This window comes from Hevea brasiliensis, chromosome 14 (genome assembly GCF_030052815.1).
Source record: "Hevea brasiliensis isolate MT/VB/25A 57/8 chromosome 14, ASM3005281v1, whole genome shotgun sequence".
Taxonomy (NCBI): domain Eukaryota; kingdom Viridiplantae; phylum Streptophyta; class Magnoliopsida; order Malpighiales; family Euphorbiaceae; genus Hevea; species Hevea brasiliensis.
The window spans coordinates 88,934,508-88,957,637 of record NC_079506.1 but is presented as its reverse complement, the minus strand read 5'-3'; the positions used below and the strand labels follow the sequence as shown (position 1 = coordinate 88,957,637).

Sequence of the window (23,130 nt, the reverse complement as noted above, 5' to 3'; positions counted from 1 at the left end):
ATTTTCTCTTTTACACTCTGTTCGCAATAGTCCTAAGGACCGCGGCGTCATATTTTACGGTTCGAAATTTGAGTTTAAATCGACTTTGCAATCCTTCCCGAGAAGGTCACCCATCGCTGTGACTCTCTGCTCGTTTAACTTCTTATGTGCTGTTTTTTTCTTATTTATACTTAACTAATTGACAATTACTAATTGTTTGTGTTCAGGGCTTATCTAGTTATCTTAAGTGTGGTTCTAATCCTCTTAATTGTCCGGACCGACACCGATCATCGAAATAGTGAAATATACCAGGCTATGCGAATAGGGGTGTTACAATTAATATTTTATTCTCTTTTCTGGAATTGAAAATTTTATATTTGAGTTGAGCTAAATGAAATGATATTGAGATTGTTGAAAATGTGTTGATTGAGTTGGATTATGCTGACCTTAAATGGAGTTGTGGGCATTATATGCATATTGGAAGTGTTTTTAACAGGTTTTGAAGAACTGTTTCCTCAATTTCTAGCCCGCATTCTGTCGAAATTTCTGTAAAATTTTTGAAATCCCAAATAAATCAAAATTTGAAATCATGACATAAACTTCAATTAAAGGCTTTGTAACAATTATTCAACATTACCTTACACCTTAAAATGAATGGAAGTTGGTTTAAAATCGCTTGTAGTATATTTAATGAGTTATTGGTAGTCGAAGTTCAGTAATTTATTAGGTATACTACGAGATCATGTTATACCTTATAGAGGGGTAAAGTGTGACAAAATCAATATCTTACTCTATGAGTCGAATGCTTACTCCTATTCACCCATTTTTCCAAGTTACAGGAGAGCTTATTCTTGTGTTTAACCTGCTTCCTACCTCGCAACTCTACTAGCTGTTATTTTCCTATTTTGTATTATTAAATTTGAATTCTAGATCTCCGTATTTGTAAAACCATTTTATTTAGTTTGAGACTGTAAGATTAATTATTTTTGGGGTTTTAAACTCATTAATATATGTATGTGTAAATGTGTGAATGAATGGCTTGTTGGACGAGGGAGTTGGACTCCCATTTTGTAACACCCCTAATTTTTAAATTTATTATTTTTGGATAATTATTGATATTTTATTTTATTTAAATTTTAGAAAATTATTTGAAATTTTTCGGGTTCGATTTTTCCTAAAATATAAACTCTGATATTTTAAAAAATTGATTTAAAGACCACGTGGCAAAACTAAAAATATATTTGGAGTCTACGAATTTTTCTGAGTTTTCTAGAATTTTTTCAGAATTTTTTGGGCCTCGTTTTCGGTCCCAAGCTAGAGTAAAAAATTCAAAATTTTGTATCCTGAATCGAACTGATCGAATAGAACCGGACCGGATCGGACCGGCCGAATCGGGCCGGTTCCTTTTTCTTCTTCTTCTCCTCTTCCCGCGCGCGTTCTCCTCCCTCTCTCTCTCTCTCTCTCCCGTTTTCTCTCTCCTCTCACCTCCCCTTGCCTGCCAGTTGCCTCCCCAGCCACCCCAGCTCGCCGGCCGTCGCCTGGAACGCCAGGAATAGTCGTAAGAAGCGACGCGACTTGCAGCTCGCCGCTTCATCTTCCCGACCAAAATTCGGCCAATCTGGCCACCATTTGGGCTGGGTCTTGTGTCTAAACCCATCTACACCTCGAGAGCTTTCCATAGACACCAAGAACACCAAAATCCATTGAGCGGTTTGTCCAATTTTTGTCCGGGAAGTTTTAGCCCATTTTGACTTTTGGGCTAGATTTCTCGCAAACCGTGAACCTCATGAGAAAACCAAGAGTACCAGAGCGCTCCACTTGTCGAGACCTTCGCGGTAATATAAATTTCAAAATTTTTCGACACCGTTTTTCGGTGGGTCCCACGAAACTTCGTAGTATTTTTCCGAGTATTAAATGAGCTTAGAAAATTCCGTAAAAGTTTTATACTAACCCCCGTGTTGTGGGCTTTGTGTAGGTATCTTCAATTAACGGAAATTCGATAGTTGTCCGGGTCTGTGAATTTTCGGCTAGACAGACTGACCGCCGAAAAAGTCTTCAAATTGGATCGAGATTTTGGCTACCCCAATTGTCAGATGTCCCGAGCGCGTCCCCAGAGTCGGAATCGACATAGGTAAACCCGAACCTTGCTTTTTCATAATTTTCTAGTACTTAAATGGGATTAAAAATCTATAAAATATTCGTGGTAGCTCAGGAAATTATAATTCTTTTTGCAATAGGCTAGTAATATTGCTAAGGACCGTGGGGCAAAGTTTTAGAATTTTTAGAGCTTATTTGGGCAGTTTTTGCAAAAATGATCAATTATAAGGACTAAACTATAAATTTACATATTGTGATTGAGGACTGTTTGGATGGGCCCAGGAGGGGCTGTGTGATGTGATTGAGTTGTGGATATATGGGTTGTGAATATAGAAGTATGTTTTGAGCCATTTTGTAGGTTGGGTAGGTCCTAGGTATGGGGGAGACTCTGCCGGATTTTCAGCACGACTTAGGACGTCTTTGGTCTTTTTCTTAGTTTGTATTGAGTCAAATTTATTAAATGATTATAATAAAAATTGTCAGGTGAGCCGAGACAACCTTCTTCCTCCGCCCAACCGCCACAGTGACTACTGTCAAGTTTGTGAGTAAAATATTAATTTTAATTATAATTTCGATATTATTATATGTTCAAGCATGCCCATGCATCACTTATATGTATATATCTATGTAGTTAAACTCTAGGCACGTTTTATGTTGCATTCACAACTGTTAAAGTGCCATGTATGTTGTTGTGGTAATTTGGAGCAGTGTGCGTGTATTGGCGTGCGTGTGATGTAGTGTTGGCTATGGACAGGACGGGTAGACACGGCTTGAGATCTTCGCTGGGACCCGGCCCTTCGAGGGTAGTCACGGCTTGAGTTCTTCGCTGGGACCTCGATTTGATTTATTAAGCGAAAGTCCGGCTTGAGTTCTTCGCTGGCACAGGTTGGATTTAAGAGAGCTGTATAGGGGATCAGCTCCCATATATTATGATTGATATTACTGGGTGTGTGAGTGCTCCAAATTTACCTTTTTGTTGTTATGACGTGAAAATATTGCTGATGTTGCATTTCACTCTACAGGGTGGATTAGCTTTAGATAGTTATAGAGATTATGGTTAAAATTGATATTTTACTCTCTGAGTCAAACACTCACTCCTGTTCAATATTTTTCCAGGCCACAGAAGGATATTTTTGAGGTTAACCTGCTTTTCTCCCTCGCAGATCGTTTATTATTGTTTGTATAAACCTATTAACTCTAGAATTTCCGCATGTGTTAGAAATATTTATTTGATTTGGGTCGGTAATATAAATTATTATTTTGGACCTGTAAACTTATTATTTTATGCTTGTTGATGGACTGGATAAGGGAGCTGAGTTCTCATTTATTTTTATGACATTTGAGTATGTGGAGGGTGAGCTGAGCTCCCTAATTGATATATATTGTGTTTACAGGTCGGGTGAGTCAAAAACTTCCGGTTGAAAAGTTCATTTTATGGCCGGACTCTGTCCGGTTGAATTCTTGAAATTGGGCCCAAATGGGCCTTAGAGTTGGGTTAAGGAATAGTTAGGCTTACTACGGGTCTCGGGGGTTTAGGCTGGCCCAGGTTCTAGTGCCAATCTGGCCCATAGGTTGGGTCGTGACACATTTGATTTTATATTGATCTGTGGACTATTGTAAGGGTGAGCTGAGCTCCCCAAATAGTTTTGTTTTGAGATTACAAATCGAATGAGTTAAGAACTCTCCGTTTGATGATCTATGTTATGGCCAGACTCTGTCCGATTGATTTTTTGAAATTGGATTCAAAATATGAGTTTCATGGATGGGTTAGAAATTAGTTGGACTTACTATGGGCATCGGAGCCTTTATACTGACCCAAGTATTAATGTCAGTCTGACTCATAATTTGGGTCGTGACATTTTCTTTATATATATATATTTTAAAAAATCTTATCTTACACTATTTTCTCTTAAACAAAATTATCATCTTCATATAATAAAGAATTTAATGAATTTTTTTCATACTAATTATATTCATGAGATTTGAATCTTAACATTCATCCTTAATTTTGGTTATTGAATTTTAAATATATAAAAATATTTAAATTAAATAAATTTTTTATTTAAAATAAAATGAAAATATAACTAAAATTTAAAATCTATTTGATTTAATAAAAATAACTCTTTAAATATAACAGTTAAAAAATAATAAAATAAATTTAATATATTTGAAATAAAAAATTGAAGATAATTATATTATTTTTAGAAATTATTTTTTAATTTCCAATCATAATTTTAAACAAAATAAATATCTTTAAAATATTTAAATTGAGATTCAATAATTGTCAAAGTGGGCCACCCCAATATTATCTGTTTGGAGACAATTCTTATCTCTTCCTTGACGCGGGAGAGAGAGAGAGACGGAGACCACGTGCCCAAAAGCCACGCTTATTTGTTGTATGCACAACTAACCAGCGTTTGACCTTCATCAATCTTCTATTCTATCATTACTTTTGTCCATTTATAGCTTAAATTTCTCTCTCAATTAACATGCTTCAATTTTTTTTAATTTCTTCATAAAAAATAATTGAATATCTTAATCAATTAAAAATTTTATTTAATTCAATAATACAATAATTATTAATTAATAATTAAAAGAAGTATAGCTACCTAAATATACATGGAGTGGTGATAAGGATTTTTTTTTAATAAAGAAATTAAGAGAGTGAAAATTTAAACTTAATACCTGTCAAATAAATAAAAGATGTTTAAGAGTGTGTAATCTCGATTTTAGTTCAAGATCTATCTAAAAATCGAAACTGAAATGAAATTTCGATAAGATTCTAATTTAATTTTTAATTATTTTAATTTTAAATCAATTCTTTATTATTCCATTTCATTTCATTTCACTTTGATCTTTGATTTTCATTAAATTTTTGAAATAATTTTATACAATTATTTTTATAAAAAGTGAAATATTAATATATAATATATCTTTTTACAATTTCTAAATTATATAATATAATGCAAGTATATCATATAATAAAGTTTTTTACTATATATTAATTATGTAATCTTTAAATATAAGACATAAATATAATCATAAATTAAACATATATAGCATAATAATACACTTATAAATAGTACACTTATAATTAAAAATTATAAAATTATTTAATATATTTATAATTAAAATTATTAAAAAAATATATAAAAATAAAATATAATATTAAATTATATTTAATTCATAATTATATATAAACATATAATACATTTAACATAAAAAAAAAAGTACATGTAAATTTTTAATTCAATACTATTTCAGTTCACTTTTTAATAAAAAATCAAAACTGAATTAAAATATCAAAATAAATTTAATTAGCTACGGTTCTTATTGGTTTAAAGAACCATATAGTTCTTCAGTTCGGTTCAACATTCCGAGAACAGTGCACAGCCCTATTTAGCATGATACCGTAATAACCAGCTAAGATGTGCCATTGAAGTGTAAAGACCATGAAGTTTGAAGGGCACTAAGTAACATCTTTGATCAAAAACTATGATACCAAGAAGACCAGACACCCTTTTATCCTCAGAAGAAAAAAGAAACAAGGAAACAACGAAGGATTTAACTATCTGTGATTTAACTCGATAACATCTGTGTGCAAAACAGTGAGGTTAACCACCTCCTGAAGCAGTTTTCTTTGGTCGTTGGTCGTTAGTTGTTACTGCCTTCGCTTCTTGGTGCTGCAAGATGGGCATATGTACTGCTTGATCATTTCAGCCTTGGCTGGTGTTATCTTCACACATTTTCCATGGTACCATCGCTCGCATATGTCACAACCAATCCAAAATTCATCAGCACTGTAAGTCCCTCCACAGCTACCACAGAGGGTCTCACCATGCTCATCTTCATCTTCTGCATGGCTTTCATCAAGTAACTTGGTATTTCTTACTTGTCCATCATTTGATCTCTGCAATGAAAGATAGGTCATACATCAAAATTTAGTTACATGTATGTCCACTGGAGAGAGAACTTTTCACCTTTGTGCCGTTCCTGGATTTGCTTCCACTGTCCATGCTGGGTTTGTCTTTTACTGGCTTCCTTTCAGTGACAACTTCAAATAGGGTAGGCAGATCATTTATCAGGCTAAACAGGCGCTTCCTGTGAAGTGAAAAGCACACCCTTTAAATTATGGCCTAATAAGATATTACATCGAAAACAAACAACATACAGGTGCACATGCCTGCGAACAATGAGAGCAGATTATGTCACTCCTTGAAATGACAAGGCATCTATTAAAATGTTTTTTAAAAAAAAAAAGCATTCAACCCTGTGAAGGGGAAAATATCAGCACCAATAGAGGATCCTCAGCGTCCACTGTCCAGCACCCAAAATTAAAAATCTAGCAAGTTATAAAGAAAATTTTATTAAGTAGACATGATCAGCAAGGTATGGAAAATTATTTAAAAAGCAGTAGATTATGTCCTCAATAAAATGAATATATCTGGAAACATAGTCTTTAAGTTCAGTTTGAACTATGCACTTGAGATTGTATTACATCCTAGAGAGGTTTCAGATCTTAGACAACAGAATCTCAATCTCGGTATTGGCTAAACTTCGTCCAGTAAAGTTCAGATAGGCATGAATATCACAACTCAAGATACAGTTGTAGATAGTACTGGGATTGAATTGGATTACTATGTTGATCTTGATCAAGTGATACACCTACCATATGAAACACACACTCTAAACAGTACACACACACACACACACACACACACACACACAATATAGAAAGCATAAGAAGACAAGATACAACCCAACCCCAAAGTCCAAGCAAGATTTGTTCAAGACAAACTTAAAAGACCACAGCCCCAGCTTGGGCTGATTAGTAGGACCTTCAGTGGACTCTGGGATAAGTACACGTGTCTGGGAGCAGGACTTCAATTTTTCCTTTTAACATTTCATAGATTTTTTTCACCGATTTGAACTTTGAAGTTTCAGAATGTACTATGGCCCTACCCATGTCCAAGTATCTGACCTGACAATTATTTTAAGGTAAGAGAGAATAGAAGTAACCTAAGTAGGACTAAAGACAACCTGCTCTTTCCCTATCACTGCAGAAATGCTAAATCCAACTATAAGGCCTCCGAGTTGCAATGAGAATTTACATCATCAACAATTCATAAAGGATTAACAATAACAGAATCTCAAAAGTATCACCAGTTCAACTTAAATTTGTAGCCATAATATGGGGATTCCTTTTCAGGGATCAGAATATAATTGATATAATAGCTAGATACCTAAAAGTAAATGACAGTACTATATGCACTGCACATGTGCTCTTAATATTGGCTCAGCCACTGGCTCCAATCCCAGAGATCAAACCATGAAGCCGCAGACTCCATGGTTTTCTTCTCAAATAACTAAGAACAAGTTCCTAATATATTATGTATAAGTGTGATAGAAAAATCCCACATGAAAGGGAGAGAATACACAAGTAATAAAACTAAAAATTGGTGGTGTGATGTATGGCCTCACATCCACAGTTCCCTGACTTAAGCTAGAGAAAGATCACATGATATAATCCTTAATTAAGTGCACTTCAATTCAAGAATTCGTATAGAAACAAATAAGCCTTAGAACTAGAGCAGGTTGATGCCATGGATATGACAACAAATTTAAGCAACCAAACTATGGAACAACTCTTCAGCCTAGAACAGGCAAGGAATTTAAGCAATTAAAATAAGCAAGAATAATTTATTCACATGAATCAAATATTTAGCATATGTTAATATCAACTTGCTTTGACTAATAGAGTTATAATCACATGACACATAATGTCATACACTAGACCAACATACAACTAGAATCTAATTTCAAAACTGCTACTGCAAAGTAAACCCAACGCAACACCACCTAGGTTTGTTTCTACCTGCAAAAGCCAATGTCAACCCAAGCAATTTTATGGTTTGTTACCTCTAAACCTACATAAGGATCACTTCAGTATTATGTCTTTCAAGAAGCAAGAAAATTTAACAAACAAAGTCCACCATTCAGCCCTATGGCAGTATGCCTATTCGGAGAAATGATGAACATGAACCAGATTTGGCCACACACTCTACAAGTTATCCGTATATTTACTATATATTGAATGACTCAAGCAAAATAACATGAATAAGAAAGAAAAAAGTGTCATAAAAGAGTTCTTTTTTTATTGTTTTGCCTTCTGTAAGTTTTGCTGGTTTTCTTGTATATGATTTTTATGAAAAAAAAAAAAAAAAATTAGCATGAGATATAATGAAAGACCTATGGTGGAACTTCCCTAAATAAAAGTCAAATAGCTGATGCAGCACCTGCTTGCATTGTCTTGACATGATCTAAGAATGGGAGAGAGAACTGTTCATGATCCATTATGTCCCAAATGAATTTCCAACAGAAAAATAGTACTTCTATCATGTTTTAGCAGAGAAATTCAAATTCTTTTCAATGCACAACGTACAACACTCTTTAATCAACCATTGTAACAATGCCCATGAACTATATAGTATTATTACCTGTTCTTTATATGTCCAAAAATCCATTTCCAAGTTTAAGAATCTCTATTAGCATACAATGAATTGCTTCCTTTTTAAAAAAATGACAATAAAATTGTTAAATCAGCACTTATTAAAATCATAGTAGCACCTTTAAGTACCAATATATTAAGCAATAATGTTAAAGAAAGATGAGAAGTGCAAGTTCCAAATACATAACAATATAATTTTTTATGCATGATATGGTAAAAGATATTAATATCTTGAATTTGAAATATCATTTTAAACAATGTTGTGCAGTTTTCTTGAATTCATTGAAAAGAACCAATAGGATGTTCATTTAGTGGAATAAAATGTTTTTTTTAGCCATTCTATGTCTCAAATTATATTTTTGCCTTTACATCCTTCCCCTGCAACAATCCTTGTTAAATTCCCATACATATTAAGTTTTAAACTTCTGTTCTACACTATTTCTAATGAAAATGTTCAAACAACGATAACCTTCACATTTTAAGAAACACCTATGAAGCTTGCAGGAAAAGTTTAATGCTTCACATTAACATCACAATATAGAGTTCATAAGCATAGCCTTTGAGGCAAACCTAGACCAGGTTGCTGAGTACAAAACCAAACAGTTGTTAGTTTGTTGTGCTAGGTACTGGCAGGTACTGCAAAGTACACTCCAATTTGCAAACCAGTCTGAATGTGAACGGAAATATACCTTTCATTGCGATTAAGTCGAGCACCAAAGTAGAATGCCACAGAAAGCAACCAACAGTCACTATGCACTGCAACAAGTGAAAGCCAATCTTTGCGGTGCATCCCATCTCTTGCAAAATTGACACCCAATGCTGGCTCTGGGAGCTCTGGTGGAACTTCCTCTGCTGGCAGAGTCACCTCCCACGACTCATTTGGGTGTCCATACAAACACAAATTCTCCTTTTCTGAAAGGTTACGGAGAATTCTTATAAATAGATAATAAAAAAAATGAGAGTAATTCTAATAAATAACAATTGAAAATCAAAAGACCCACAACCAGTTAAACAGAGAAGAAACAGCAATGCTCCATTTGGTCTTAATCTCCACTGTCCGATATAAAAAATTCATTTAGCATTTAATCAATTACAAAATCATCCCCTCTCAGAGAAAGATATATCCATCTACAGATGCAGCCTAAAAGTGAGACATGATAATCACAAATCATGGAACCCAAAACAAAGTTCACTTCCTTGACACTGATTACAATTATAGTCATTTTAACTTCATCCAGAAGAATGTTTCATAAAAGCACGCCAAACCAAAAAAAAAAAAAATTCTCAGCAAACACACACCACAAAAATTCTTTCAAAGAAAAAAAATGACGAGAAACTGACCTGGATCGCATTGAGAGTAGAATTCATCCACATCTGATTAACAAAAACCACAATAAATTTAAAAAAAAAAAACCTACACACAAGTATACACAGAGATGAAAAATTAGGGTTTTAGATACCGTAAGTAAGAGCACGAACGAGGCCGGTGCGGCGAGCGCTATAGTCTTTGAAGATCTCCTCTACAGTACGAGGACTAGAAGAGATTGAAGCCATTTACATGCATAAACTAGTGCAAATGCAATTATAGAAAAAAGTAGCAGATCAGATAAATTACAGTTTGGGATTTCAGAGGATAATAGGAGAAAAAGGAAGCTATGCAGAAATCTATTAATACAAGACTCAGTGAGAGAGAAGAGAGAAGAGAGGGGAGGAGAAGGGGTGCTCTGTCTCGACAGGAGGGAGATTTGTTGGCCTATGCTACTGTAGTCCGCACGTGGTTTACACTTTGCAGACCTGCCCACTTCCCAGTTATGTCCACTGTCGGGTACGGAATCGATCGGACCGTAACCTATTCGGTAAAAACCAAACTAATCGGTTTAAAGGACCTGCCCACGACGGCCTTCGTTTTTTACTTTGGGCTTTGTTTGAGCTTTTGGGCTCTTTGATTTTATTTTTTTATTAAATTTATTTAATAATAATAATAACAATAATAATAATAATGATTAAACTTTAATCTAAAATTTGTTGAAATCAAATGTATATATTCTGTTGCATTATTTATCTCTGTTTAATATCAAATTTAAATTACTATTTAAGAATTATAAATATTTTAATATTATTTTTATAAATTATTTTAAATTATTTTAATTTTTTTATCACTAATTTATCAATTTTATTTATAAAATAATTAATAACTCAATAGGTTAATATAAAAATCTTCAATTTCTCATTATGATGACTTTTGTAAAATCAAATTAAAATTCAGTAATTAAAATTCAATAATTTTTATAAAAAAACTTACAAAATTAAGTAACCACGTGTAATAGTTATTTTTTTAATCACTAACTTCCCAAAAAAATAATTAACTATATTAAATACTTATTTACTTAGTAAAAAATTCTTACAAAAACTAAATTTATATTTTTTTATAATATTAAACCACTTATTTCACATCATTATATATATATATATATATATATATATATATATATATATTAAAATATAATGTTGCAAGATAAATTATATATTATGTTAGTTATATTTTAATACTATATTTTAAATCAATTAATAAAAATAATATTACATTTTAACTTAGGGATATTGTGGAAACTCTCATTGATCTCTGTCAAATAGTCTCTCCGCAAAAGCATCAAAATCAAAAGGCTTGAAAACCACTATTCTGTCCACCTGATCAAAGAAATCTTGCAACCAAGCCTTGGAGTTACCTGACATAGAGTCATTATTAGAATTTCCATCATCAGTGCCTTGCTCGTCATTCTCTTTCGCAGGAAGGTTCAAATCTAGATTCCTAGGAGTCTGTTTAACAACTTCCGAAATTTCATGCTGCCCTGGATTTTGATTCTTACTAATTATCATCCTTTTATTCACAAGGATTGTACTAGATATGGCTTTTCTCTTTGTGATTGAAAGATTCAAAATTTGTCCCATGTTATCGGCAGAAGCTTGTTCAATTAACATCTGCATTGGCTGGCCCTGTACTCTCAATATTCTTTCCTCAGAATAGGCAGAGAAATCCTTCCTGGAAGAGAGAAATTTATCATCTGTAAATGTTGAAGTCGTCACGAATATTGCACTGTTTATTCCAACTTCTCTTCCATACGAATCTGAAAATTTACCAGTCCGAATAGCATGGGATAAGCAATTCTGAGCCCGCACATCAGCCTTATCTACATTTTCAAGAAAGACAACAGATAAGGGCTTCTTGCGCAGCTCTCCAGCAACATAATCAATTACAGTCTTCCCCCTAAACGTTACATCATATCCTTGCACTTCTTGGTTGTGAATGTGAATCCACCCATCAAGGAAACTTAAATCTGCAGATATTAAGTTTTCCTTGCTTCTATATATTATCTCGGCCAAAGCAACAGCAATTTTCTTCTTACCACAGCTATCGGGTCCGTGGAAATTGAACCATATATCCTGTCTCAGAGTTGTTCCTTGGCTTCTTTCATATCTTGTCCTGCAACAGGCAATTGTTTCGCTGATAACATGTAAAGCTTCATCTTGCCAGCTAACTTTCTCAGTTAGAGCTCTGAAAAGCAACTTGAAACTACCAGGATCAAACTGCCCGCCAAAATCAAGAGAAGAAGATGGGGATGATGATTCAGCCAGATAGTCAGAGATGCTCCCATTGCCAACATCAATGTTCGTCATAAGGGAACCTGTTAACTCCAGTGGAAGCTCTGTGTGATTTTTGTTTACAGGTTTCTTCAGCTCATTGCTGGTAGAAACAGGGCTTATTCTCAAGCCCAAATGAGTCGTTACAGAAGTCACAAATGAAGGAGATGCTCGACTGCCATCAGCCATGCTTGAATTGGAAAAACTCCAAGGAGATGTAAGACCACCTGACTCAAAATCTTCTTTTGAAGGTTTTTTCCATTGTTTGGATAGGACACTCTCAGCGTTCAGCTCAGAAACTACAGACAAAGGAACACCTAATTGCTTTCTTGAAATCTTCTGCAGATCAATGGGGACATTCGTGCACCTACTTTCATTTGGTGGTGCAATCGTACTGTTGCTGCTACACTTTTCAGCAACTTCCTTTTTGCCTTCAACAAGCTGAAAGCCAGCAACAGTTGGAAAATGAGAAGGGTGAGTGTTTGACCCAGCTGATTGGGTGTGATTAAGACGCCAGCATATGCTATCCCATTTTTTTTGCAGGCCTGCAGTATTGACACTCAATACCACTCCATCTCTTGTCTGCACTGAAGAGAAAACAACTAGTTTTTACATGGACGTGGAAAAGATTCTTTATAATTTTACTATGGTAAACCAAATGTGTCATAAACCTATTCTGTTGACAGAATTCGATCATCAATTTCTCCTATGAACAAATACTTGGTTCTTGTGTAAAGCATTACAATATGATGGAACATAGAATTTAGACCAAAAGCATAGAGCTAAGTAAGTTTATGGCTTCCAAAATGGTTGTTAGGCATACAAATTGCCAGATAAGACCTGTTAAACATATAGATGTGGTTGTAAACCTGTTAAACATATAGTTGTGGTTGTAGGTTCATGAATTCTATGTTCAGAGAGGAGCAGTGCGACTCAGGTTAGACAAATATGCTGTGATATATCCCAATTGCAGAGGTTCAATAAGAACAACAAATTCTGTAATGATCGGGCTCCAACCATTAGAGGAATTGTCCGCTTTGGCCATAAGCCTCACGGTTTTGTCCCATAGGTAGAATGGAGAACTTCCCAGGAGGTCACCTATCCTAGGATTTCTCTCAAGCGAGCACGCTTAACCCTGGAGTTCTTCCAACTCTCCAGGCCATTCCACCAAAAGGCGCCTCTAGTGATTAGTTCCCCCATTTTATATATCATTACTTTTTGAACCCAAGACCATCTCCGTGCTTTGCCGATGTGGGATTTGCCTAAGGGACCTTTCTCCCCCCCTTTCGGGACTCAGCGTCCTCGCTGAGGTTTGCCCCACCATCGCCCAAGAGGACACGCGAGCGGCTCTGATACCAATTGTAATGATCGGGCTCTAACCACTAGAGGAATTGTCCGCTTTGGCCATAAGCCTCACGGTTTTGTCCCATAGGTAGAATGGAGAACTTCCCAGGAGGTCACCCATCCTAGGATTTCTCTCAAGCGAGCACGCTTAACCCTGGAGTTCTTCCAACTCTCCAGGCCATTCCACCAAAAGGCGCCTCTAGTGATTAGTTCTCCAATTTTATATATCATTACTTTTTGAACCCAAGACCATCTCCGTGCTTTGCCGATGTGGGATTTGCCTAAGGGACCTTTAAGAATTGTAACACCCCCGTTTGCATAGCCTGGTAGATTTCACTGTTCCGGTGACCGGTGTCGGTCCGGACAATTATTGGGATTAGGGCCACACTTAAGACAACTTGAGAAGCCATAAACATAAATAATTAGTAATATTTAATTAGTTAACTATAAATAAAAAAAACAGAACATAAGAGGTTAAACGAGTAGAGTCACAAATGATGAGTGACCTCCTCGGGAACGACTGCGAAGTCGTTTTAAACTCAAATTTCGAACCGTAAAAGTGACGCTGCGGTCCTTAGGACCCTTATGGACACAGTGGAAAAGAGAAAATCACGAAAAAGAACTGTTAAGTCAGTCAAATAATTAGGTCAGGGAACCGAAAGAAATATGGAATTATTTGCAAACCGGGTTGAACCGGCGAAGGGCAATTTGGTCAATTGACCCCGAGAGCTGACTCCTGACCTAACTGTCAAATAAAATCAGAGAAAAGAAAATTTCGGAATCGAAAATCAAATTAAAGAATTAATAGAAAAATATAAAAAAAAAAAGAAAAATGAAAAAGTTAAAAAGGTAATGACATCATGTGGTGACACATGCATGATGCCATAAGTATTTTAATTAAAAATTTATTTAATTAGAATTATGGTCTCCCTAAGAGATAAATATCCAAAATAAAAAAAAAAAAACACATTTTTTTACTTCTTCTTTTTCTTCTTTTCCCGTCACCCCTCTTCTCTCTCAATTCTCTCATTTCTTTTCCACCACTAACACTCATTTCAAGCTTTCAAAGCTTGATTTTTATTTTATAAACTCCCTAACTCCTTTAAGTAAATCTTGTTCTTGGATCTTGACAAGCATATTGACAACAAAAAGAAGAGGAAAGAAAGAAGATTTGAAGAGGGAGAAATTCAACAAAAAAAAAAAGAAAGGTTAGTAAGCTAAACTTAAAATTTCTAGTTGAATTAATTGTGTTTATAGTTCAATTAATTAGAATTATGCTTAAAATGAAAAGAAATTAATTGTTGGAAGATTAAAGCAAAACTCATCTAGCTAGGGTTTTGATGTGTGTGCATGAATTTGATGGACTTAAAGGTGTATATGAGCTTAATAGAGTTAAAGAAGCATGTATATAGGCATTGAATTGGTTAAATGAAACAACTTAGTGAGTTAGGGTTTTGGGACTTAGGGTTTGTGAACCAAAAATACAAGAAATGAGTAAATGGCATCTTTAACCAATTGTGAACTGAAAAATGGTCAATTGTGACTAAAAAAGTTGTGTTTGAATTATTGGAAGTGAAGTCAAATTCGTAGGGCAATTGCAGCATGACCAAGCCAACTTTGAAGGACCAAAACTCAAATTTTACAAGTCCAATTGATATAGCACCAATTGGGGATGAAAATAGACACAAAATGGCACAATTTTCATTAAGTAACTATGCCCAAAAACTGACCAAAACTTAGTGAAACAATTGACCAAAGTGAAATGAGAGCAGGCTGCCACTGCACCAAACTGACCAAATGAACAGTTCATTTGGTCATAATTCGAGCTAGACAGGTCAAATTGACCTGAAATTTTACTTGCAATTAGATAGGACATAGACCTAAAACTTTCATGAAGAACACCACCTCAAATTATGCCATTAACCTAGTCAAATTATTGAGCAAAGTTGAGTTACTATACCTGCGATTCTGCAGAATTCCATTTGAGCAGTAATGTTTGAAGGGCTATAACTCTCTCTAGGAAACTCGGATTTAGGTGATTCTTGAACCGATGGAAACCTAAGACATAGTAGAACATTTCATATGAAGAAAGTTAGACCAAATTATGAACTTAACTTGATCAAATTACTGAACAAAGTTGGACCAAAAATCTGCCAGAACCAAAATCTCAGCATAAACAGTGCACGTGAACAGTAATTGTATTTTGGCTATAACTTGAGCTACAAAACTCCGATTGAGGTGACCCAAAAATGAGAATACATTTAAGACAATAAGGAACATTTTCTATGAAGGAAGTTTTTCCAAATTCCAACAGTAGATTGACCAATGGAGCAGTGCAACTTCGGAGCACCAAAACCGAAAATTGGCAATTTTGCCAAAATGACCTAAGCTTTGAGAAAGTGACCAAAACAAACAAGTTTAATGACCAAAATGTGGTATGTGGGTGAAGTTGGAGTTCCCATACCTATTAAGCCTTAGAAATTCAACTATTTGACTTGAATAGTGCAGTGAATAGTAACCCGAAATACAAAATTTAAAGAACGTCGAATTTAGCACGTTAGAGCTAAGTAATCGTGAAGCTAAATTTATTTTGGATTTATGTTAAGTTCTAGTACTGAAACATTATAAAATTGTGTGTTTCAGTTGAAAAGAATATCGGGAAGGAACCCGAGGAACCGAGTCGATGCTAAGGGACGACTCGTTTGAGGTTTGTGCACAACTAACCCTTTTGTTATTTTTCAATTCTAAATTGATTTGAAATAAATTTATTTTATGATTTATGATTTTTGTTGTGTTCAGAATTTTAACTTATTGAATGAAATTGTATAATTTGAATATAAATTTTCTTATGCATTTAAGGATTTATTGCATTGTTTTGAGGATTGTAAATTTTAAGTTTGATGTGTTGCCAACCTTGAGCATGAATTTATGATGATTAAATATGTTGATTTGTAAATGCTTTGTAAATAGAAATTGTTTTGAATATGATTTGAAACCACAGTTGACATGACAAAATATGTTGTGAATTCTCATTAGCTTGTCTAGTGAGATAACTCCTCCACTTGATGGGGCGAGTTTCTTCCTCTCTGGCTTGCCAGTTGGGGAATGATGTGAATGAGTATTCATATATACTAGCTAGTCTTTGTTTCTCCCTTTTAACCTCGGTTATTGGGAGAATGTGAAATGTCGTGGTGTACAACACGGCATCAATTCAAATTTTGGGTCATGGGTTCGATTGTGTGTATTGTTGGCAACGCCCTTTAAATTATGCATGATTTGATAAATTGTGATTGAAATAAATAATTTGTCAGTGATTCAAAAATTTTTGTATTGTTTCGGAATTTAAAAGAAATGTAAATAAATAGTTACTATTTGATCAAAATGTTATTCGAATGAATAATTTGCATGAATGAAAATATTGATTTCGGAAGGTCATGGATTTTGAAGAATTTAGAAATTTTAAAATTCTATTTGTTATGAATTGTCAAGCATAAATTGTATTAAGTTTTAAATTATTAGTTTGTGCACCACTGAGTTCACCACTCAGCGATAGCTTTGTATGCTGTCGCAGATATAGAGACTAGAGGAGCAGCAGATTGAGCTGCTGAGGACAGGGAGCTACCTGCTAGAAGTTATCGGGTATAATTTATACCCTGACTATAAATATTCATTTTGATGTATGTATTGCACGTAATTGTATGGACATGTAAAATCGGTCTTGAGCAGCTTGTATAAAGTTTGTATAAAGTTGTAATAAATTTTAGTTTGGATTTTCTTAATGTAAATTTCTTGTAATGATGTATCTAAATTGTTTTGTTTCTAATGAAATATGAATGATATTGATTGACAGTATTTTGAGAATTATTGAACTTGTGAATTTGAGAAATTGATTGAGATTGAGTATGAAATTGAAGCAGTTGTTGAGAAAAATTTTTAGAAGTGCTTTTTACAGGTATTTGAAGAACTGTTTTCTCAAAATACAGAGGGAACTCTGTCAAAATTTTTATAAAATTTGCGGAAAAAGAAAATGGGCTAAAATTTCCAACTAGATTTAATTTAACTAAATGTTTTAAGTACTTATTAGAAAATGCTCACCACTTGTCAAAAGTAAGAAAATTGTTATAAAATTCCTTGTAGGGTACTTAATGAGTTATCGGTAGGTGAAGTTCGGCAGGGCTAAAATTTCCAACTAGATTTAATTTAACTAAATGTTTTAAGTACTTATTAGAAAATGCTCACCACTTGTCAAAAGTAAGAAAATTGTTATAAAATTCCTTATAGGGTACTTAATGAGTTATCGGTAGGTGAAGTTCGGGAGTTCATTAGGTATTCTACGGGATTATGTTATGCCTTACAGAGGGGTAAGGTGTGACATGTTTTAGGTCCCTTAGGCAAATCCCACATCGGCAAAGCACGGAGATGGTCTTGGGTTCAAAAAGTAATGATATATAAAATGGGGGAACTAATCACTAGAGACGCCTTTTGGTGGAATGGCCTGGAGAGTTGGAAGAACTCCAGGGTTAAGCGTGCTCGCTTGAGAGAAATCCTAGGATGGGTGACCTCCTGGGAAGTTCTCCATTCTACCTATAGGACAAAACCGTGAGGCTTATGGCCAAAGCGGACAATTCCTCTAGTGGTTGGTTCCCGATCGTTACAAATTCACAAGCCATGACCCCTAATCTTATCACAGAATTTCAGCATGATAATTGAATTTCAATTTGTATCATCAAAATCACCCACTTTAAATTTGTTTTGATATGGTCTTCATTGTTTAATTTTTACAGAGATTTAACCAAAATTTTATGAATACTAAGACAGACATAAATAAAGTTGAATGTCAAAATATTTATTTGGTTATCATGTAAAAGAACTCTGGCTGAAATGCTAGCAAAATCAACCAATAGCAACTTTACTGAAACAAAAATTAAAGTTGATTGAGTTTGCAGATATAAATTAAAGTTTAATGATTATCATATTTGATAAACCTAAATGAAATTAAGCCTATTATCACGATTAAACATTTAGTCTGCATTTTACTCACTTCTATTTAATAGAAACGGGAAATTCCACTTATCGAAGACATATTTAAAAGCAAAAACACCTTCCCATCCAATCCTTTGTTTGTGTCAAGTTCAGCCATTTTCAACCAAGAAGATAAATTGGATTGGTACTGATCTGCTACTGATGCAACAAACCCACCTTTTGAAACAGCAAGTACTTCTTGTTCACACTTCTCATTGCACATATGACAGCGGGACATGCATGGGTAAGAGCTGCTTAAGGAGCTTTCCAACTCTGAAGATGTAGAAAAGAACCCACCAAATGGAACAAATGATTCCATCAAGCTGCAATAGCATGACAACTGTGAGAAAAGTAGGCACAAAGTGGTAAGAGGTTAAAGTGAACACCTCACAAAGAGAATAGATGAAGACATTGGATTTAAATAGTGAATTCGGCTAAAATTTTATATATAATTTTTTTTCATGCTGAAATGCTATATTTATAGGCAGACAATTCAGTGTAAGGATATGGTCAAGGCAACTCATAACCAAGTAAAATTTAATATAGGAAGAAATTAATAGTAAAATTAATCCAAACTTACGTTTCAAAAGAAAAGATTTTGATTTGATGTTACTGCAACTAAGAGAAGGGATATGGCTGAGGCAGTATAATTTGAAGTCTATTATATTATCCTAAACTTGTATTGGCAAAATTCACAAGCTCTTGACATATGCCTTTTAACAAATAATATTTAGTTATGAAAAGTTAAATCCTTATTAGAAAATCAACAACATATATTGTTAAAACAAGAAATAATGTAAAATCTTCCTAAATTTGAGTAAAGAATGGTTGGTGGATTATTCCTACTGAAGTCACAATTGGTTAATGACTTATGATCATTATAATATAATGATTATTAAATTAGAAACAAATTAAGGTCTTTTATATTCACTGAAAAACAAAATATGTTCCCTAATAAACAGCAAATTCTCTGCAGTCAGAAACAAAAACAGCCAGCACTTACAAACAAATTCTCAGAAGTCAGAAGCATAAACAAAAAAGTTGCATGCATGCATGTCATATATAAATATAATATCAGAACTTTAAAAAGTACTATTAAAATGCAAGAAAGGCCAGTTTACCTGGACCTGGGGTAAGATTCAGCCATGGAATCTCTGAAAGAAATGATAGGCAAAAGCTGCAAATCCCAGTCCTTTTCAATGGAAGGAAATCTACTAACAAACTTCAAATAACCCTCATAACTTGCTGTTGCTCCTATAAACCACACTTTCCTTCCATTCAGTTGCAACAACCTTGTCAATTTTTCAACCACATAGGTCACTGAATCACTCGAACCATTACCACTACTATTACCATCATCGCTATTAACAAATACCTTCAAATCCCCCAGATTCACCACCAATCCAGGTCCCAAATTTTGTTCCACAGATCGACCCACTTCCTCAAATCTGAAATCCACACACCCTTTATCGAAATTTTCACTTATAAACTTTGTAATATCACTTTGAATGCAAGTCACAGTTAATCCAGTTGACTCCACAGGCAAAATGTTCTCTTTTCTTTTCTCCATTACCTCACTGAAATTTGCAAGTGTATCATAAGCACATATACCAACAAGTAGGGGATTCCTCCCTTTGTTTCTCACAAGGACCTCGCCAATCCTCCTACAGTTCTCATCTCCATTGAAAGACCCGGTAGAATCCGAAAAAGGAAAGCTAAAACCCCTCCTACCAGGACCCATATCCGAATTATCACACAAGTTACAGAGAAACATGGGAGGGCCTTCGAAACGCAAGAATTTGAAAACGTTAGTTAGGGGACGGACAACAGCGAGCTTGATTTCGGAACTCCGAAAGCCCGCTTCTTCGAAAACCCGACTCACAACTGGGTCGTCGAGGATTGATAGAATCAGGTTCTGGAGCTCCACTTTTATACACGACATTGAAGCGGAGGATTGCTGCTGCGATAATTGGTGATACAAGTGGAAATTCTCCGGCTGAATCCTCTGTTTAGCCTGAGAACGTTTTATCGCCGCCATGAGAGAGTTCGACACCGGCTGTTCGTCACTTAGCTGATTCACCGGAACTCGGTCAAGTGAAACACTAAGGCAAAGCTCAAGCGCTTTGAATTGAAGGCGAGACGAGTAGGCCGAGTTCCTCGTACAGGCACAAGCGTCACGTAAAATGGAAGAAGGCAGAGAGATCAAAGCGGATATAGCATGAAGCGACGTCGTTTGTCCATGACCTCTCCGGCGGGCGACATTCACAGCTTCATCTAGCGCATGGGCTGCTTCGGGTGTCAAGAATTGCCTGGCCGTAATAACCGGCGTAGGCATCGCCGGTGAACAAACTAAAGAGAACTAAACGAAAAAATCGTTACAAAGTTAGTTATTTCTGTTTTTTTTTTCCATTTTAAATGTCTTTGTTTATAAATTAAAAAAAAATGTCTTTGTTTAATTCAACAAACAAAACAAAAACAAATATAGATTTTAAAAGAAGAGAGAAAGAAAGAAGAAGAAAAGCTCAAGAAAGAGAGAGAATCAAGAACTTGTTTGGGGTATGAGAGTTTTAGAAAAAAAAAAAAAAAAGGGTTTATATATTAGATAATGGGTATGGAGGAAGTATAGTGGTGGGGAAGGCCGAAGGTGGGCTCGTGGAGGGCAAACTACTTAGCATTTCTCATGAACCTGCATTTAATGGAAATTAAGAAAATCTTATAGTTCAAGTCTTTTTATTGTAATAATATATATTAAAGCAAAATAATTAATTGATCAAGTGAATAATTAATTCAAAGGCCGATTCACTGAGCCATAAAAAGAGAGAAGGAGAAAGGGAAGCTTCAAATCGTAAAGGTTGAAAAAGACATGGAAGAGAATGAGGGCTTTTGCACCCACCACCGCACACATACTATTCGTCATCGTAGTGGAATGTGAAAGCTAGGAAAAAAAAAACAGAGAGAATGAAGGAGAAAGAGGATGACAAGGATGTGTGTAGGCACCATCATGGTTTGAGTTGGATTTGAAATCACATTAAAATTAATTTGATTAATGATTTATAGATTTGAATCAACTCAAAATTATTTTAAGACTCATTTTGATTATTTCTTTTTTTAAAACTTTAAATTAAATTAAATCAGAATCAATGATTTAACAATATTTAATTCATTAATTTTTTTAAAAAATTAAATTACAGAACTAAAATCACTAATTTCAATCCGAACAAATATCAAAATCAACTCATAAGCAATTGCGGTCATTTCTTTCCATCAAAAAGTTTCTTCCCTTCATTCTTTCTCTTTCTATCGTGTTCTTTTGCTTTTTCTTTCAAATTTTCCATCCTCCAAAAACGAATCCATATAACTGGCCCTAAATTTTTGAGATAAATATTTAAATGAGTTGAGTTGTATAATTAACTTATTTTGAAAAATAATTTTTTAACAACCGTTATAATAACAATGTTAAATAAACTCTAATTGATACGCGTGAGAGGGTAGAAGGGGAAATGCAGAAGAGGAGATAGGAAATGGAAATATATATTCAAATTCCACAACGAAACACTGTCGTTTTCACATAACAAAGCCAAAGTGACATGCATTCTTGTTCCACCAGAGAATAATTAGTTTTACAGAAAGGAAATTTGTGATAGTGAAAGGCAAATGAAGAATCCATGAGTGAAATATCTCTTGATGCAATCTTTCTCAATTTTTCTTTTCATTTTTTTTTTATAGAAATTAATTTTCTTAAAAATATTTTTTGATTGATTAATTTTATTATTAAAATTTAAACTCGTAATCTGATTATTAAATTAAAAATTATTCATAAAATATTATTTAAAAATATTTTATAATTTCAGTTTTTTAATAAAATAATTATTTATAAAAAAAAAATTTAACAATCGATTCATGAATCAGTTACTAAATCAATTTATCATTAGCAACCGAAATAATCGTTATTAAATCGATTAAAAATTGATATTAAAAAAATCTTAAATATATAATTATTAATTAATTTAAAAATTAATTATTATTAACAATTAATTTTCTAATAGATTCTTGAGCTTTTTTTAACGAAAAATATTTTTTTAAAAAAAATTTTTTCAAAAATATTTTTCATATATAAATTATTTTCTATAAAATAAACGGACATATAATCTTATACATATACTTCATTTTAATTTCTTGCATTCAAGATTATTATTGTCACTAGAGTGCTTTCAATATATATAATTATATTATGATTTCATTTTGCATATTGGCTACATGGCTTTCTTTTTTCATGTTAAATGTTATCGTATATCCCTGATCAGGATTGTTCTTTCTATATATAGTTAATATATGTCCTCTGATGTAGTGGCTAGAATATGAATTTTTGCCCTAGATGCATTGTCACCGCCAAGTAGATACAATATAATCATCTGATGGAGAGGCTGGTGCAAATCCCAAATCCAATCCGACAACAAAATCAATGAATTTTGGCACCATCTTGAGCACATACTATAGGGCTTTAATGTATGATTTCCCAACTATTACTATTATGCGTAAAA

The 23,130-nt window shown here is 34.0% G+C and overlaps 2 protein-coding genes across 2 annotated transcripts; both read right to left on the bottom strand.

The window, feature by feature from the left end:
* Nucleotides 1-5,484: 5,484 nt before the first annotated feature.
* Nucleotides 5,485-10,325, bottom strand: LOC110660171 (PHD finger protein ALFIN-LIKE 2). The gene is made up of 5 exons (XM_021818362.2): nt 10,045-10,325; nt 9,926-9,958; nt 9,274-9,496; nt 6,057-6,177; nt 5,485-5,986 (listed from the first exon to the last, which is right to left on the bottom strand). The coding sequence occupies exons 1-5, from the start codon at nt 10,136-10,138 to the stop codon at nt 5,738-5,740; spliced, it is 720 nt and encodes a 239-aa protein (XP_021674054.2). The 5' UTR covers nt 10,139-10,325; the 3' UTR covers nt 5,485-5,737.
* Nucleotides 10,326-11,164: 839 nt separating this feature from the next.
* Nucleotides 11,165-21,137, bottom strand: LOC110660172 (protein SMAX1-LIKE 7-like). The gene is made up of 3 exons (XM_058133749.1): nt 19,711-21,137; nt 18,669-18,912; nt 11,165-12,805 (listed from the first exon to the last, which is right to left on the bottom strand). Exons 1-3 carry the CDS (start codon nt 20,922-20,924, stop codon nt 11,198-11,200), a joined length of 3,066 nt encoding a protein of 1,021 aa, XP_057989732.1. The 5' UTR covers nt 20,925-21,137; the 3' UTR covers nt 11,165-11,197.
* Between the last annotated feature and the right edge of the window lie 1,993 nt (nt 21,138-23,130).